General features: G+C 37.8%; 1 protein-coding gene across 1 annotated transcript in view; it reads right to left on the bottom strand.

Moving 5' to 3' along the window:
* Nucleotides 1-248: 248 nt before the first annotated feature.
* PRRG1 (proline rich and Gla domain 1) overlaps nucleotides 249-19,415 on the bottom strand; it is a 160,114-nt gene continuing 140,947 nt past the window's right edge. The window contains exon 4 of the mRNA XM_036840381.1: nucleotides 249-1,475. Coding sequence (XP_036696276.1) covers nucleotides 990-1,475 — 486 coding nt within the window. The 3' untranslated portion in view covers nucleotides 249-989. The remainder of the gene's footprint in view (nucleotides 1,476-19,415) is intronic.

Raw genomic sequence — 19,415 nt, 5'->3', positions numbered from 1 at the left:
GAAAATAATTTCAGGAATTTTAACTAAATTCTTAGGTGCTTGAAGATTCTGTGGTGGTAGGAGAAGGAGAGTAAGGTAGAGTAAAGGGCAATGAAACAACGAGAAAAAAATACTGTCGCCAATGGGCAAAGGAGAAATCTGCATCTGTTCCCTGTCATTAATACGTGTATCTACTTGAGAAATTATTCTTTTGCCAGGAAATCCACTCCATCAAGATGTTAATACAAATAGCATGAGACATGCAAAGATACTGAGCAAATACTGTTTAATTTTTGTGGGGGAGGCAGTCAATAACAAACAGCAACAAAAATCCCTCCTACAAAACCAGCCCAGTGCCACTAAGGACCCATGATTTTCTTGCTGTCCACTGTTAATAAGCAAGGTATTATTTATTGTACCTTCCTTCTCTGTCGCCTTCTGAGATGTTCCTAAAGTCAAGATTGACTACATGCATTTTTTTTTTTCCTTTTAAGGTAGTTGAAGAAGGTTAACAAAAGCCTGTAAGAATTAGAAAACATGCTAAGTTCATCTTATTTTCAAAATTCAACAGCATGTTGCTACCTGTTACACAACTTGTTGGTGCCTTCTCCCCTACCCCGATTTTGGTGAGTAATGTTTTAACTTTACAGGTGATTTAGATAGATGTTAATGACTTTTTAAGACAGTTGCCCATATACTGGGCTGATGTACAAACACATATATGTGCATGTACATATATACATAAACATATATGCGTACACACATGTACATCTCCTCACATGAAGACCTCCACTAGTATTTTTCCCTCAACATATTTCCATTAGCAAAAATGAGCATGGATAATGAATTTATAGTAGGAAACAAAACTAATGAAAATCAAATCAGAGGATGTGAAGTGGTATGCTGTCAGAATCCAATAAGTCAAATGCACATTTATGTAGTGGTAAAGTGCTAGAAAGTTCTTTCATTAGTATTTTAAAAATGATTATAATAAAAAGAAGTGTGCAGTTTCATTTGATGGTGGTGACCACAGGCACCATAGCAATGGCACTGGCTGAGTTGGAGTTGATGATGTCCTCATACTCCGGGGGTGGATCTAAATGAGGTTCTGTTTCACTCCTCCGCAGGTTCACCTGACCAGTGGCTTCCTCGTAGGTCGGTGGGGGATCACAGTTGGACAGGCGAGTGGAGACGGAATCTGAGCGCCCAACTACATATTCCAGAAAGCCTGGCGACAATCCGCTGCTATCAAAGGCTTCATCTGGTGGGGGAGGCGGAGTGATAATATTGAGGTGCTGAGGGAAAGGAATATGGCCTTCAGTCACCGTCTGTCTGCGAGTTTTGTTTCTTAGGAAGCATCTCCAGATGAGGAAAACGACAAGGAGGATAATGAAGAGGCCAAAGATTAATGGAAAGGTAAGGTAAAACTGAAACCAGTCACTTCCTCTGTTACTCTCTCCTTGTTGTGCTTTTGTGTAAGTGTTCCAAAACTCCTTCTGAAAATACAAGACGAAATGAATTGAAAATCAGTGTAATCAAAAGATAGGAGATAGATAGCAAATGAACACATATCTGGGTTCTATTAACATGATGAAAACAAAACCCAAAACCAGACTCGCTGGTTCAGATGACCTACAGCCTATATTTTCCCTGACAAGAAATTACAAATCATGGTGCTCACTCTGGATCCTCCCCTAAAATGGTCAGTCAGAACCAAAAGTCTTCAAGACTTGGTGTTATTTGTATTTTCAGTTATGACATATTAGAAGGGGAAAAAAAGCATAAGGGATTTTCCTTTTTCCAAATATACCACATAATCTTCCCTTTAAAATATAAGTTAAATACCATTTTCCATGTACCAATTACGAGGTTCTCATTCATGGATCCCATCATCATTGTGCTATTTCAGGCTGTTGTAGGCTCTTAGTATTCAAATGCTTCACAGATGAATGCCTTGTTTTCTAATGGTTCTGTTTGGGATCCTCTTCTACCAGATATTCCTCCCCAGCCCCAAAGTACACAGCTCTAATGCATCTAAGTAAGTCCCTAGTGTATAAACATTCAATAAGTAGTAGTGATTATAATGAATTCTTGTATATCATAATCAAGCCTCTGCTTCAAATTGACTGATTAATCTATATCCCAAACCTTGGTACAAACACCACCCCCAGTGCTATTGACTTTGTTTTCAAGGCTTAAACTTAGCCAATAATAGCTTTTTTTTTTGTTAAACAATATTTGCAGGCACTACAGGTCACTGATACTATTTAAATATCTGGCAGAAAGTAAGACGGTGGGCACTATAAAGCTGCTTGTTTTATAGTACTATATTTTATTAGTCATAAAGGCTTTTAAAATACTCTGTGGGTATAACAAATGACCCACAGTCATCAATGTTCCACCCCTAAACTCAGTCTCCTATAAGGTACATTATTATTCCAACATTCTGTGATTCTAAGATAAAATATGCTATAAGAAATATGGTATTTACTAAAGGCTACGTACAGATGAAAATACACAAGGTGCAATATTAAAACAAGCCAAGAGTAGAGGCAGTACAATCCCAAATCATACAGCATTTATTTTTATTAGTGAAACAATCACTTGATAATCACAGGTTGAAAACTCATGAAACACAGATACATGAAGCTTTTTTAAACAATAAAACTGTACACTATTAACTTTTTGTATAACTGTTACTTTTAGGATTGCCAACTTTATTACAGAAAATATATATTACGTAAAAATTTACTAATGCAGAAACATCTAAAAAAGAAAACCAGTCATCTGCAATTAATTACATTGCAAAGATATAATCACTATTAACATTTTTGGTTTACATCTACTCTTACTTCCAACTCACGTTCGAATCCTTACACACATACACATTCTTTAGAAATTTGGAATCAAACTGTACTAAACCACAATAAACTTTTTAATAATGTACTTATAGAGACCTACCAAGTATCTGATTTGTAGTCGATTTTCTTTACCTATATAGATGAGGATTTCTCCTCTCTTCCTAATCTCTCAGATCACCATCTCCTTCCCCCCCCCTCCCCCGGCCCTGCATTTAATCTTAACCACAAAACACAATAAATATGTGATTTCAGATAATTATCTAATGCTAATCTTAGATAAACACAATAAAATGTGGCTTTTTAATCTTGTCCAGTCACTTTGGGATAATCAAGCATCAATGATGCACATGAAAATGATTCTTTTTTTTCATGCTTGGCTTGTGCGATTCAATTTCTGTGGTTTCTTTGGCATGCTCAGAAATCTACAGACTAGTAATTTTTTTTCTTTGGGAGAAAAAAACTTTAAAACAAAGTCACACTTTTACTTTCCAGGGTTAAAAATAAAGCTTAGTCAAAAATGGAATTACAACACTGATTTTTACTTTACCTATAGCAACTCAATTCTTAAGCCACACCCAATAATGAAGGTATAATTATCATCCCTACTTGCAGATGAGGAAATGGAGGCTCAGAGATGTTACCGAATAATAAAACCAAGGTCATTTAACACACAAATGTTGGGGCTGGGATTTGAATGCCACAGGCCTGGTGACAGAGCAAACCAAGAAGCAATCTTCCCTGATGTATAAGGTATTTTAAACCTGGACACTTTCCTGGTAAATTCAATCTTCTCATCATGTTAAATGTGGAGTTGAAAGCAAGTAACATTGATCTGAATAAAAGGTACTGACAGATTTATTTCTTGGGAAACTAGCCTTACTTTGTCTTTGAGGCAAGAGAATTGGAGAAATAGTCACATGGAATCAAGTAAAATACTATAACTGCCATTCAAACAAGTAAAATATTATAACTAACTGTCATTCAAACAAATAAACCCAGTTTATGTCTTTCTAAGCTCTTTAGATTAGATTATTCTCTATCTACCTTACTGAAAACAGCCAGAAGATATTCAGAAAGAGCAAATAAATGATTTCAAGACTTGGTAAAAACCCTTAATCTTTACTGCAGAAGGTATTCACATGGATTAAGACTTGCCCACCAGGTGAGTGGCAAGCAGCCTGCTTTATGAAGAAGATATTATTGATCTCCAATGTGAGGTAACACAGGTTTTGTTGTTACTGATGCTTCTGTTTTGTTTTGTTCCTTCTTTCCATGATTGATGGCTTTTACTTTTGTCATTTCTTAACCCTGGGTCTGGATCGTTCAGATTACATGTAAGGATCAAATTTAACTTGCATGGAAAATAATTTGTAACTAAATGTAATATAATAATAATGATATATTACAATGTGATATAACTAATAAAAATATAATAATATAAAAAAAGACTTGGTAAAACAGTGCTTTAGAGGGAATGAAAATTTGTTTAATGAAGAAAAAATTTTAATGAAAAAGATTAAAGGGATTCAGTAGTTTTAGATAAGGCTAAAATTACACAGATAATAAATGTAATCTGAAGGGACCAGACAGGTCTGACAATCATTTCAGATACGGAAAAACCCTTGCATCCCTGGGATAAATCCCACTTGATGGTGGTGTATGATCCTTTTAATGTATTGTTGGACTCACTTTGCCAGTATTTTGTTGAGGATTTTTGCATCTATGTTCATCAGTGACACTGGCCTGTAATTTTCTTTTTTTGTAGTATCTTTGTCTGGTTTTGGTATCAGGGTGATGGTGGCCTCATAGAATGACATTGGGAGTGTTCCTTCCTCTGCAATTTTTTGGAACAGTTTCAGAAGGATAGGTATTAACTCTTCTCTAAATGTTTGATAGAAGTTGACTGTGAAGCCATCTGGTCCTGGACTTTTGTTTCTTGGGAGTTTTTAAATCACAGTTTCAATTTCAGTACTTATGATTGGTCTGTTTGTTATTTTCTACTTCTTCCTGGTTCAGTCATGTCAGATTGTGCCTTTCTAAGAATCTGTCCATCTTATTGGCATAGAGTTGCTTGTAGTAATCTTTCATGATCCTTTGTATTTCTGTGGCATGTGCTGTAACTTCTCCTTTTTCATTTCTAATTGTATTGATTTGAGCCCTCTCCCTTTTTTTCTTGATGAATCTGGCTAAAGGTTTATCAGTTTTGTTTGTCTTCTCAAAGAACCAGTTTTAGTTTCATTGATCTTTTCTTGTTTTCTTCATCTCTATTTCATTTATTTCTTCTACTCTGATATCTATGATTTCTTTCCTTCTAATAACTTTGGGTTTTGTTTCTTCTTTCTCTATTTGCTTTAGGCATAAGGTTAGGTTGTTTATTTGAGATTTTTCCTGTTTCCTGAGGTAAGATTGTATTGCTATAAACTTCCTTCTTAGAACTGCTTTTGCTGCATCCCATAGGTTTTGGATTGTCATGCTTTCATTTGTCTCTAGGTATTGATTTCTTCAGTGATCCATTGGTTATTTAGTAGCATATTTTTTAGCCTCCATGTGCTTGTGTTTTTTTACACATTTTTCCTTGTAGTTGATTTCTAATCTCATAGCATTGTGGTTGGAAAAGATGCTTGATATGATTTCAATTTTCTTAATTTTAAACCAAGGTTTGCTTTGTGGCCCAGCATGTGATCTATTCTGGAGAATGTTCCATGTGCACTTGAGAAGAATGTGTATTCTGCTGCTTTTGGATGGACTGCTCTATAAATTTCAATTAAGTCCATCTGGTCTAGTGTGTCATTTAAGGCCTGTGTTTCCTTATTGTTTTTTCTATCATCTGGATGATGTCTATTGATGAAAGTGGGGTGTTAATTTCCCCTTTTATGGCTGTTAGCATTTGCCTTATATATTGAGATGCTCCTATGTTGGATGCATATATATTTACAATTGTTATATCTTCTTCTTGGATCGATCCCTTGATCATTATGTAGTGTCCTTCTTTGTCTCTTGTAACAGTCTTTAAAGTCTGTTTTGTCTGATATGAGTATTGCTACTGCAGCTGTCTTTTGACTTCCACCCCCTCACTTTCAGTCTGAATGTGTCCCTAGATCTGAGGTGGGTCTCTTGTAGACAGCATATATACAGGTCTTGTTTTTGGATCCATTCAGCTAGTCTGTGTCTTTTGGTTGGAGCATTTAGTCCTTTACATTTAAGGTAATTATAGATATGTATGTTCTTATTGCCATTTTGTTAATTGTTTTGGATTTTGTGGTGAAGGTCTTTTTTTCTTCCCTTCCTCTTTTGGTCTCTCCTCTTGTGATTTGATGACTGTCTATCTATCTATCTATCTATCTATCTATCTATCTATCTATCTATCTATCTATCTTCAGTGTTGTGTTAGGATTCCTTTTTCTTTTTTTGTGTGTGTATCCATCTATCTATCTATTGTACATTTTTGGTTTGTGGTTCCCATGAGGTTTTGATATAGCAGTCTATATATATAAACAAGATTGTTTTAAAAGTTACTGGTCTTTAATTTCAAATGCATTTCCAATATCCTGCATTTGTACTCTCCTCATGATTGCTGGTTGTGATATCACATTTGTGTGGTTTGAGAGACAGACAACCAAGAGCTAGGGCAGGGTTGAATGATAAGGTTCATTCTCCTACATGAGGCTACTCCTTCAAGACTGAGAGAGGTGGTTGTTTCATCTACTATATAGAAACCAATACAAAGAGTCAAGGAAAATGAAGAAACAAACAGAGGAATGTGTTGCAAATGAAACGATAAAACCTCAGAAAAAAATCCTTAATGAAACTGAGGTAAGTGACTTACTTATCTGATAAACTGAGGTAAGTGACTTACTTATCTGATAAAGAGTTCAAAATAAATAAAGATGTTGCTGTAGTCAGGAACATCAGGAAAGGAATGGATAAACTCAGTGATGATAACTTCAAAAGGAAGTCAGTCACAGAGCTGCAGGATACAGTAACTGTACTGAAGAATACACTAGTGGGGTTCAACAGCAGACTAGATGAAGCAAAAAAGGTCAGTGAAACTCACCCAGTCAGAGCAGCAAAAAGAAAAAAAGAATGAAGATGATAGCTTAAGGGACTGTGAGGACAACATCAAGCTGACTTAACATTCACATTTTAGGGAGGTGCCAGGAGGAGGAAAGAGAGAGAAAGGGATGGAAAGATATTTTGAAGACATAATGGCTCAAACTTCCCTAACCTGGGGAAAGAAACAGACATCCAGATTGGGAAGCCTAGGGAGTTCCAAACTAACAAGATGAACCCAAAGAGACGCACAACAAGACACATTATAATTAAAAAGTTAGTTAGTTAGTTAAGGAGAGACTTTTAAAAGCAGCAAGAGAAAAACAATTTGTAACATACAAGGGAACCCCCATAAGACCATCAGGTTTTTTAGCTGAAATGCTGCAGGCCAGAAGGGAGTGGCATGATATAGTCAAAGCACTGAAAGAAAAACTTCCAACCAAGAATACTCTCTCCCCATCTAAAAGTATTGATGATAGTTATTCAGAGTTGGAGACAGAAAGAGTTTTCTGGACAAGCAAAAGGTAAAGGAGTTCATCATCAGCCTTACAAGAAATGTTGTTAAAGGAATTTCTTTAAGCTGAAAAAAAAAGGGTACTAATTAGTAACAAGAAAACAAACATGAAAGGATAAATCTCACTGGTAAATATATAGTAAAATGGTGGATTAAAGCTAGTATGAATGTTAAAGGACAAAAGTAGTAAAAATAACTAACTACAGACATTATAGTTGACCCTTGAACAACACAGGGGTTAAGTGTGCTGACCCTCCTCCCACTTGAAAATTCGCATATACCAGTTCCACATCTGTGGAGTCAACCAACTGTACATTGTGTAGTACTATAGTACATATTTAGTGAAAAAAATCCATGTGTATGTAAGTGGACCTGGGCAGTTCAAACCCATGTTATTCAAGGGTCAACGGTATGTAAGGGATATACAAGATAAAGAGATGTAAAATGTGATATGAAAAAATAACGTGGAGGGGGGAGGAGTAAGAATGTAGAACTTCAGAATGTGTTCAAAGTTTAAATATAGACTGTTAAGATGTTATAAGTTGATAAGTTGCTATATGTAAGCCTCATGGTAGACACAAAGCAAAAACCTATAGTAGACACACAAAATAAAGACAATCACAAAGGAAAAGAACAACAGAAGAAATGAATAGAGAACTATAAAACGGTAAGAAAACAACAAAACAAACAGCAATAAGTATATACCTATAATTCATTACTTTAAATGTAAATGGACTAAAGTCTGTAATCAAAAGACACAGAGTGGCTGCATGCATTAAAAAAAATAAAAGACCTATCTATATGCTTGCCTTCAAGAGACTCACCTTGCATGTAAGGACACACAGATTGGTGAAGGGATGGAAAAAGATACTTCATGCAAATAGGAACCAAAAGAAAGCTGGGGTAGCTATACTTAAACCAGACAAAATAGACTTTAAAACAAAGACTGTAATTAATAAGAGAGAAAGAAGGGCATTACATAAAGGGGTCAGTCCAACAAGAGTATATACCATTTGTAAATATTTATGCACCCAACATAGGAGGACCTCAATATATAAAGCAAAGATTAACAGCCCTAAAGGGAGAAATAGCAGTACCATGATAGTAGGGGACTTTTATACCTCACTTTCATCAATGGATAGATCAACCAGACAGAACATCAATAAGGAAACATCAGCCTTAAATGATACATTAGAACAGATGGACTTAAGAGATACATACATACAGATCATTCCATCCAAAAACAATAGACTACACATTCTTGTTAAATGCACATATAATTAATTTCTTCCAGAATAGTTCATAGGTTAGGCCACAAAACAAACCTTAATATATTAAGAAGATTGAAAGCTGCTATCAAGCATCTTTTCCAACCACAGTGGGATGAAACCAGAAGTCCGTTACAAGAAGAAAAAACTGGAAAATTCAGAAATAGGTAGAGATTAAACAACATATGAACAACCAATGGGCCAACGAAGAAATCAAAGAGAAAAAAAAAATTCCTGGGACAAATGAAATGGTAATAAAACATACCAAAACATATGGGATGCAGCAAAAGCAGTTCTAAAGGGAAGTTCATTGCAATAAATTCCTACATCAAGAAACAAAAATTGTAAACAATCTAATTTTATACCTCAGTGAACTAGAAAAAGAAGGAAAAACTAAGGCCAAAGTTAGTAGAAGGAAGGAAATAACAAAGATCAGAGTGGAAATACATGAAATAGGGACTAAAAAGACAATAGAAAAATCAGTGAAACTGAGAGCTGGTTCTTTGAAAAGATAAAGTTGACAAACCTTTAGACTCACCAAGAAAAAGGGAGGACTAAAATAAAATCAGAAATGAAACAGGAGACATAACAACTGATACCACAGAAACACAAAGTATGTAAGAGACTACTATGAACAATTACCTGCCAACAAATTTGACAACCTAGAAGAAATGGATAAATTCCTAGAAACGTACAACCACCAAGACAGACAGGATCATAAAGAAATAGAAAATCTGAACAGACCAATTACTAGTAATTAAATTAGAGATTATTAAACAAAAAACCTCCCAGCAAAAGACAAGGACCAGACAGTTTCACTGGTGAAGTATACAAAACATTCAAAGAAGAGTTAGTACCAATCCTTCTCAAAGGCTTCCAAAAAAGGAGAGGGAACACTTTCAAACTCATTTTTACAAGGTGAGCATAACCCTGACTCCAAAACCAGACAAGGATGCTACAAGAAAAGAAAGTTACAGGCCAATATCCCTGATGAACACAGATGCAAGAATCCTCAACAGAATACGAGCAAACTGATTTCAACAATATATTACAAAAGGATCACACACCATGATCTAACCAACTCAGGTGGGTAACTCCATCTGAGAAAGGGCACTGCTTACCTGAGGTCTGTTGAGCTGCTGTGTGCTTTCACATACTGCCTCTGTTGCATGTTGCTTGCGTATCATGGCTGCTATAATAACTCAACAATATACCCAGGGCAGTGTGATCAAGGGCATATGGTCTAATAAGGTGATTAGACCACTAATTGTAGAGGCTTTAATTGACTATGAATGTGTGTGAGGGTACTCCATACCTCAAGGCCAAGGAGAACTTAGGAAGGTGGACTGGATCACCAGGCTATTGTCACTGACCAAGGAGAGGCTCTGGGTTAAAGGCAGGATGAAAAGATTCCTATAGGTAAGGACGATAGGAGACTTCTTGTGAAAACTGAGTTGGTGGGTCATGCTTAGACTGTGAGCCTTAACCCAGAACAGTGAAATAGCCTCCTGACAGGAAACTGATGGCACCACAAAAGGGAAAATACAACAGAGGCCTACAGTCTCTGTGTCACTGCTTCACTCACTACTACTGCTCTTTGCCTCCCAGACCTGATGAGATAATCATCCCTGCCATGATGTTGCTAAACAATTAATTAATGGACAAATATTTATAAATGTCCTGTCCTGAACACCTGGTGCCAGCACCTCCTAACAACTCTAAGGAGGTGTACCAGCTCCTTGATAAATGTAAAACCCCATGGAAGCTTCCAGGGCATTACTCAGTGCCAGCATACCAACACGCCAAGATTGTGGCATTTTGCTCCGGAGGCTTTTTCCAAAGACCTTGTGCATATCATGCTAGTGGAGGCACACCCTGGAAAGGAAAGCAGCTGCCCACAAAAAGGGCTCACAGTGATGTCATTCAAAATTTTCCAATAATAATACTTAAGACTGAGGCAATAGGAAAAAATCAAGAAGTACAATAGAAACAGATCAGAAACTATACCTTAACTAAATTCAAACCTTTCTTAAAGATTTTATGCAGCAGGAAGAAGAAGGGGAAGCTAACTGGCCATTGCAGGTTTTCGTGTTTTTTGGGGGGGAAAAGCTCTGAATTGTTACTCATGGCTGCCAAAACGTGTTAACTGGTTGGTATCTCTGAAGATCCTAAAATCTATAACCTGCTCCTCTCCTCTATGATACCACAGATCCTGAGCCCCTCAGCTTTCCCCTGAATGAGGCAGAATGGAGAAACATGCCTCATGAGACATTGCTGCCACCAAAAGAAAAGCTGACGAGATTATCAGGGCCTCTATTGAGGAGGAGGAGGGAGAAAGGAAGGCAAAGTTTCCTAGAGCCACCAATATCTGTACCAGGGCCACCAAAAGAAAAGCTGATGAGATTGTCAGGGCCTCGATTGAGGAGGAGGAGGGAGAAGAGAAGGCAAAGGTTCCTAGAGCCACCTATACCTGTACCAGGGCCGTCCCTCTCCTTACTTGGATATTTACTGCCTAGCACCATCCCCATCCTTCCACCACAGTGATCACTGCTAAGCATCACAGTGAATGGAAAACATTAAGACGAGAACCATCTCCTGCTGCACAAAATTGGCACAGTCCAATGGGTTGATGGTTTCCATGACCACAGTGACCCAAATGACCCCTTCTTCATTTCCAACCCTGAATGGGCCCCCTTTGATCCTGAGTCCAGAGAATTCTTTTTACAGGGTGCATCCCCCTAATTAACGGGGGGGGAGGGGGTGCCACTACCTTTTATTGGGATTCCTGAAATGATCCAAAGGGCACTAAAACTCCTAGGAGAAAACTTACAATCTTTCTCTATCCCTTGAAGATGTAAATCTTAGCTCCTGGGGAGATTATATTTCAAAGACATGGTAACTAAAACACTGCTCATAATCACCTAAGACTGAAAAAAAAGAGGGTGGGGGGGATGCTTTTAATAATGCAACTGCCTTAAAAGCTCCGTTGCACAAAATCTAGTCCATAGCCTCCATAATATTACTTGTCAAGGACAAATACAAACCTTTAAAGTCTCCTCCAAAAATATTAGTAAAAAGCTTTAGCCACTGGAGCAGGTAATCCTAACTTGCTCCATCTGCCAGACACAATATGAGTTTTGTATTGTTGTATCTTATTCATGGCTAAAATTTGGGGTGTCTGTGGGTCTATGTATGTCTATGGATGCATGTTATGTATATGTGACCTTTTTTCTACCTCTGGACTATATTGCCAAAATTAATTTGTTTAAAAAAGCTCTATAACATCACCTCACACTGGTCAGAATGGCCATCAAAAATCTTACAAACAGAAAAGATGAGCCAAGATGGCGGAGTAGAAGGACATGCTCTCACTCCCTCTTGAGAGAACGCCAGAGTCACGGCTAGCTGCTGGACAATCATCGACAGGAAGACACTGGAGCCCACCAGAAAGGGTACCCCACATCCAAAGACAAAGGAGAAGCCACAAAGAGATGGTAGGAGGGGCGCAATCACAGTAAGATCAAATCCCATAACTGCTGGGTGGGTGACTCACAGACTGGAGAACACTTATACCACAGAAGTCCACCCACTGGAGTGAAGGTTCTGAGCCCCACGTCAGGCTTCCCAAGCTGGGGGTCCGGCAACGGGAGGAGGAATTCCTAGAGAACCAGACTTTGAGGCCTAGTGGGATTTGATTGCAGGACTTCGACAGGACTGGGGGAAACAGAGACTCCACTCTTGGAGGGCACACACAAAGTAGTGTGCGCATCGGGACCCAGGGGAAGGAGCAGTGACCCCAGGGGAGACTGAACCAGACCTACCTGCTAGTGTTGGAGGGTCTCCTACAGAGGCGGGGGTGGCTGTGGCTCACCTTGGGGACAAGGACACTGGCAGTAGAAGTTCTGGGAAGCACTCCTTGGCATGAGCCCTCCCAGGGTCTGTCCTTAGCCCCACCAAAGAGCCCAGGTAGGCTCCAGTGTTGGGTTGCCTCAGGCCAAACAACCAACAGGAAGGGAACCCAGCCCCACCCATCAGCAGTCAAATGGATTAAAGTTTAACTGAGCTCTGCCCACCAGAGCAACAGTCAGCTCTACCCACCACCAGTCCCTCCCATCAGGACACTTACACAAGCCTCTCAGATAGCCTCATCCACCAGAGGGAAGACAGCAGAAGCAAGAAGAACTACAATCCTGCAGCCTGTGGAACAAAAACCACATTCACAGGAAGATAGACAAGATGAAAAGGCAGAGGGCTATGTACCAGATGAAGGAACAAGAAAAAACCCCAGAAAAACAACTAAATGAAGTGGAGATAGGCAACCTTCCAGACAAAGAATTCAGAATAATGATAGTGAAGATGATCCAGGAACTTGGAAAAAGAATGGAGGCAAAGATTGAGAAGATGCAAGAAATGTTTAACAAAGACCTAGAAGAATTAAGGAACAAACAAACAGAGATGACCAATACAATAACTGAAATGAAAACTACACTAGAAGGAATCAATAGCAGAATAACTGAGGCAGAAGAACGGATAAGTGACCTGGAAGACAGAATGGTGGAATTCACTGCTGCAGAACAGAATAAAGAAAAAAGAATGAAAAGAAATGAAGACAGCCTAAGAGACCTCTGGGACAACATGAAACGCAACAACATTCGCATTATAGGGGTCCCAGGAGGAGAAGAGAGAGAGAAAGGACCAGAGAAAATATTTGAAGAGATTATAGTCGAAAACTTCGGAACATGGGAAAGGAAACAGCCACCCAAGTCCAGGAAGAGCAGCGAGTCACATACAGGATAAACCCAAGGAGAAACACACCGAGACACACAGTAATCAAATTGGCAAACATTAAAGACAAAGAAAAATTATTGAAAGCAACAAGAGAGAAACGAAAAATAACATACAAGGGAACTCCCATAAGGTTAACAGCTGATTTCTCAGCAGAAACTCTACAAGCCAGAAGGGAGTGGCATGATACACTTCAAGTGATGAAAGGGAAGAACCTACAACCAAGATTACTCTACCCAGCAAGGATCTCATTCAGATTCGATGGAGAAATCAAAAGCTTTACAGACAAGCAAAAGCTAAGAGAATTCAGCACCACCAAACCAGCTCTACAACAAATGCTACAGGAACTTCTCTAAGTGGGAAACACAAGAGAAGAAAAGGACCTATAAAACAAACCCAAAACAATTAAGAAAATGGTCATAGGAACATACATATCGATAATTACCTTAAACGTGAGTGGATTAAATGCTCCAACCAAAAGACACAGGCTGCTGAATGGATACAAAAACAAGACCCATATATATGCTGTCTACCAGAGACCCACTTCAGACCTAGGGACACATACAGACTGATAGTGAGGGGATGGAAAAAGATATTCCATGCAAATGGAAATGAAAAGAAAGCTGGAGTAGCAATACTCACATCAGATAAAATAGACTTTAAAATAAAGAATGTTACAAGACACAAGGAAGGACACTACGTAATGAGCAAGGGATCAATCCAAGAAGAAGATATAACAATTATTACTATATATGCACCCAACATAGGAGCACCTCAATACATAAGGCAACTGCTACCAGCTATAAAAGAGGAAATCGACAGTAACACAATCATAGTGGGGGACTTTAACACCTCACTTACACCAATGGACAGATCATCCACAATGAAAAAAAATAAGGAAACAGAAGCTTTAAATGACACAATAGACCAGATAGATTTAATTGCTATTTATAGGACATTCCATCCCAAAACAGCAGATTACACTTTCTTCTCAAGTGCGCACAGAACATTCTCCAGGATAGATCACATCTTGGGCCACAAATCAAGCCTCAGTAAATTTAAGAAAATTGAAATCATATCAAGCATCTTTTCTGACCACAACACTATGAGATTAGAAATGAATTACAGGGAAAAAATGTAAAAAACACAAATATATGGAGGCTAAACAATATGTTACTAGATAACCAAGAGATCACTGAAGAAATCAAAGAGGAAATCAAAAAATACCTAGAGACAAGTGACAACGAAAACACGACGATCCAAAACCTATGGGATGCAGCAAAAGCAGTTCTAAGAGGGAAGTTTATAGCTATACAAGCCTACCTCAAGAAACAAGAAAAATCTCAAATAAACAATCTAACCTTACACCTAAAGGAACTAGAGAAAGAAGAACAAACAAAACCCAAAGTTAGCAGAAGGAAAGAAATCATAAAGATCAGAGCAGAAATAAATGAAATAGAAACAAAGAAAACAATAGCAAAGATCAATAAAAGTAAAAGCTGGTTCTTTGAGAAGATAAACAAAATTGATAAACCATTAGCCAGACTCATCAAGAAAAACAGGGAGAGGACTCAAATCAATAAAATTAGAAATGAAAAAGGAGAAGTTACAAGAGACACCACAGAAATACAAAGCATCCTAAGAGACTACTACAAGCAACTCTATGCCAATAATGCCAATAAAATGGACAACGTGGAAGAAATGGACACATTCCTGGAAAGGTATAACCTTCCAAGACTGAACCAGGAAGAAGTAGAAAATATGAGCAGACCAATCACAAGTAATGAAACTGAAACTGTGATTAAAAATCTTCCAACAAACAAAAGTCCAGGACCAGATGGCTTCACAGGTGAATTCTATCAAACATTTAGAGACGAGCTAACACCCATCCTTCTCAAACTCTTCCAGAAAACTGCAGAGGAAGGAACACTCCCAAACTCATTCTATGAGGCCACCATCACCCTGATACCAAAACCAGACAAAGACACTACAAAACAAGAAAATTACAGACCAATATCACTGATGAATACAGATGCAAAAATCCTCAACAAAATACTAGCAAACAAATTCCAACAACACATTAAAAGGATCATACACCATGATCAAGTGGGATTTATCCCAGGGATGCAAGGATTCTTCAATATATGCAAATCAATCAATGTGATACACCATATTAACAAATTGAAGAATAAAAACCATAGGATCATCTCAATAGATGCAGAAAAAGCTTTTGACAAAAGTCAGCACCCATTTATGATAAAAACTCTCCAGAAAGCGGGCATAGAGGGAACCTACTTCAACATAATAAAGGCCATATATGACAAACCCACAGCAAACATCATTCTCAATGGTGAAAAACTGAAAGCATTTCCTCTAAGATCAGGAACAAGACAAGGATGTCCACTCTCACCACTATTATTCAACATAGTTTTGGAAGTCCTAGCCACAGCAATCAGAGAAGAAAAAGAAATAAAAGGAATCCAAATTGGAAAAGAAGAAGTAAAACTGTCACTGTTTGCAGATGACATGACACTATACGTAGAGAATCCTAAAACTGCCACCAGAAAACTGCTACAGCTAATTAATGAATTTGGTAAAGTTGCAGGATACAAAATTAATGCACAGAAATCTCTTGCATTCCTATACACTAATGATGAAAAATCTGAAAGAGAAATTAAGGAAACACTCCCATTTACCACTGCAACAAAAAGAACAAAATACCTAGGAATAAACCTACCTAGGGAGACAAAAGACCTGTATGCAGAAACCTATAAGACACTGATGAAAGAAATTAAAGATGATACCAACAGATGGAGAGATATACCATGTTCCTGGATTGGAAGAGTCTATATTGTGAAAATGACTCTACTACCCAAAGCAATCTACAGATTCAATGCAATCCCTATCAAATTACCAATGGCATTTTTTACAGAAGTAGAACAAAAAATCTTAAAATTTGTATGGAGACACAAAAGACCCCAAACAGGCAAAGCAGTCTTGAGGGAAAAAAACGGAGCTGGAGGAAGCAGACTCCCTGACTTCAGACTATACTACAAAGCTACAGTAATCAAGACAATATGGTACTGGCACAAAAACAGAAACATAGATCAATGGAACAAGATAGAAAGCCCAGAGATAAACCCACACACCTGTGGTCAACTAATCTATGACAAAGGAGGCAAGGATATACAATGGAGAAAAGACAGTCTCTTCAATAAGTGGTGCTGGGAAAAGTGGACAGCTACATGTAAAAGAATGAAATTAGAACACTCCCTAACACCAAACACAGAAATAAACTCAAAATGGATTAGAGACCTAAATGTAAGACAGGACACTATAAAACTCTTAGAGGAAAACATGGGAAGAACACTCTTTGACATAAATCACAGCAAGATCTTTTTTGATCCACCTCATAGAATAGTGGAAATAAAAACAAAAATAAACAAATGGGACCTAATGAAACTTCAAAGCTTTTGCACAGCAAAGGAAACCATAAACAAGACGAAAAGACAACCCTCAGAATGGGAGAAAATGTTTGCAAACGAATCAACAGACAAAGGATTAATCTCCAAAATATATAAACAGCTCATGCAGCTCAATATTAAAGAAACAAACAACCCAATTAAAAAATGTGTGGAAGACCTAAATAGACATTTCTCCAAAGAAGACATACAGATGGCCAAGAAGCACATGAAAAGCTGCTCAACATCACTAATTATTAGAGAAATGCAAATCAGAACTACAATTAGGTACCACCTCACACCAGTTAGAATGGGCATCATCAGAAAATCTACAAACAACAAATGCTGGAGAGGGTGTGGAGAAAAGGGAACCCTCTTGCACTGTTGGTGGGAATGTAAATTAATACAGCCACTATGGAGAACAGTATGGAGGTTCCTTAAAAAACTAAAAATAGAATTACCATATGATCCAGCAATCCCACTACTAGGCATATACCCAGAGAAAACCATAATTCAAAAAGACACATGCACCCCAGTGTTCATTGCAGCACCATTTACAATAGCCAGGTCATGGAAGCAACCTAAATGCCCATCGACAGACGAATGGATAAAGAAGATGTGGTACATATATACAATGGAATATTACTCAGCCATAAAAAGGAACGAAATTGGGTCATTTGTTGAAACGTGGATGGATCTAGAGTCTGTCATACAGAGTGAAGTAAGTCAGAAAGAGAAAAACAAATCTCGTATATTAACGCATGTATGTGGAACCTAGAAAAGTGGTACAGATGAACCGGTTTGCAGGGCAGAAGTTGAGACACAGATGTAGAGAACAAACGTATGGACACCAAGGGAGGAAAGCCGTGGTGGGGTGGGGGTGGTGGTGGTGTGATGAACTGGGCAATTGGGATCGACATGTATACACTGATGTGTATAAAACTGATGACTAATAAGAACCTACTGTATAAAAAAGTAAATATAATAAAATTCAAAAATTGAAAAAAAGAAAAACAAACAAAAAATCATACAAACAATAAATGCTGGAGAGGGTGTGGAGAAAAGGGAACCCTTCTACACTGTTGGTGGGAATGTAAATTGGTACAGCCACTATGGAGAAGAGTATGGAGGTTCCTTAAAAAACTAAAAGTAGAACTACCATGTGACCCAGCAATCCCACTACTGGGCATATACCCTGAGAAAACTGTAATTCAAAAAGACACATGTACCACAATGTTCACTGCAGCACTATTTACAATACCCAGGACATGGAAGCAACCTAGGTGTCCATGGACAGAGGAACAGATAAAGAAGATGTGGTACATACATATAACAGAATATTACTCAGCCATTAAATAGAATGAAATAATGCCATTTGCAGCAACATGGGTGGACCTAGAGATTATCATACTAAGTGAAGTAAGTCAGAAAGGGAAAGACAAATACCATATGATATATCACTCATATGTGGAATCTAAAAAAAATGGTACAAATGAACTTATGTACAAAACAGAAACAGACTCACAGACTTTGAAAACAAAATTATGGTTACCAAAGGGGAAAGGTGGGGGGAGGGATAAATTAGGAGTCTGGGATAAATGTATACATACTGCTATATATAAAATAATTGACAACAACCTACTGTATAGCACAGGGAACTCTACTCAGTATTCTGTAATAACCTATATGGGAAAATAATCTGAAAAAGGATGGATATCTGTATATGTATAACTGATTCACTTTGCTGTACACCTGAAACTAAGACAACATTGTAAATCAACTCTACTCCAATATAAAAAAAAATTTTTTTAAAGCTCACATTCCCTGTCTTAAAAATCTGTCATTATGGCTAGCTTTTTAAATGTTTCATGAAATTTTCATGAGTAATCTGAATATGATTGTTAAGAAGAGGTAAATTAGGACTTCCCTGGTGGTGCGGTGGTTAGGAATCTGCCCGCCAATGCAGGGGACATGAGTTAGAGCCCTGGTCTGGGAAGATCCCACATGCCATGGAGCAACTAAGCACATGTGCCACAACTACTGAGCCTGCGCTCTAGAGCCTGCTAGCCACAACTACTGAAGCCCGTGTGCCTAGAGCCCGTGCTCTGCAACAAGAGAAGCCACCGCAATGAGAAGCCCGTGCACCACAACAAAGAGTAGCCCCCGCTCACCACAACTAGAGAAAGCCCGCATGCAGCAACAAAGATCCAGTGCAGCCAAAAACAAATAAATAAATAAATAAATTTATTTTAAAAAAAGAAAATGGAAAAAAATAAAAATAAATTTAAAAAAGTAAATTAAGTAGACATAAGTGGGATAAACATTAAGTGAACTTTTTCTACAGTAATTATGTTTTATGGTATGTCTACTTAAAAAGTTACTCAAATCCTTTTGGAACCTGAAACCTTAGAGTTTTTCTAAGTTAAGATAAATGATGGAAATTCAATGAATATCTGCATCATTTCCAAATAAGATAAAATACTGAACGATTAATTAC

Source organism: Balaenoptera musculus, chromosome X, assembly GCF_009873245.2.
Source record: "Balaenoptera musculus isolate JJ_BM4_2016_0621 chromosome X, mBalMus1.pri.v3, whole genome shotgun sequence".
Classification (NCBI taxonomy): domain Eukaryota; kingdom Metazoa; phylum Chordata; class Mammalia; order Artiodactyla; family Balaenopteridae; genus Balaenoptera; species Balaenoptera musculus.
The sequence above is the reverse complement of the archived record's forward strand: the minus strand, read 5'-3'. Positions and strand labels throughout refer to the sequence as shown.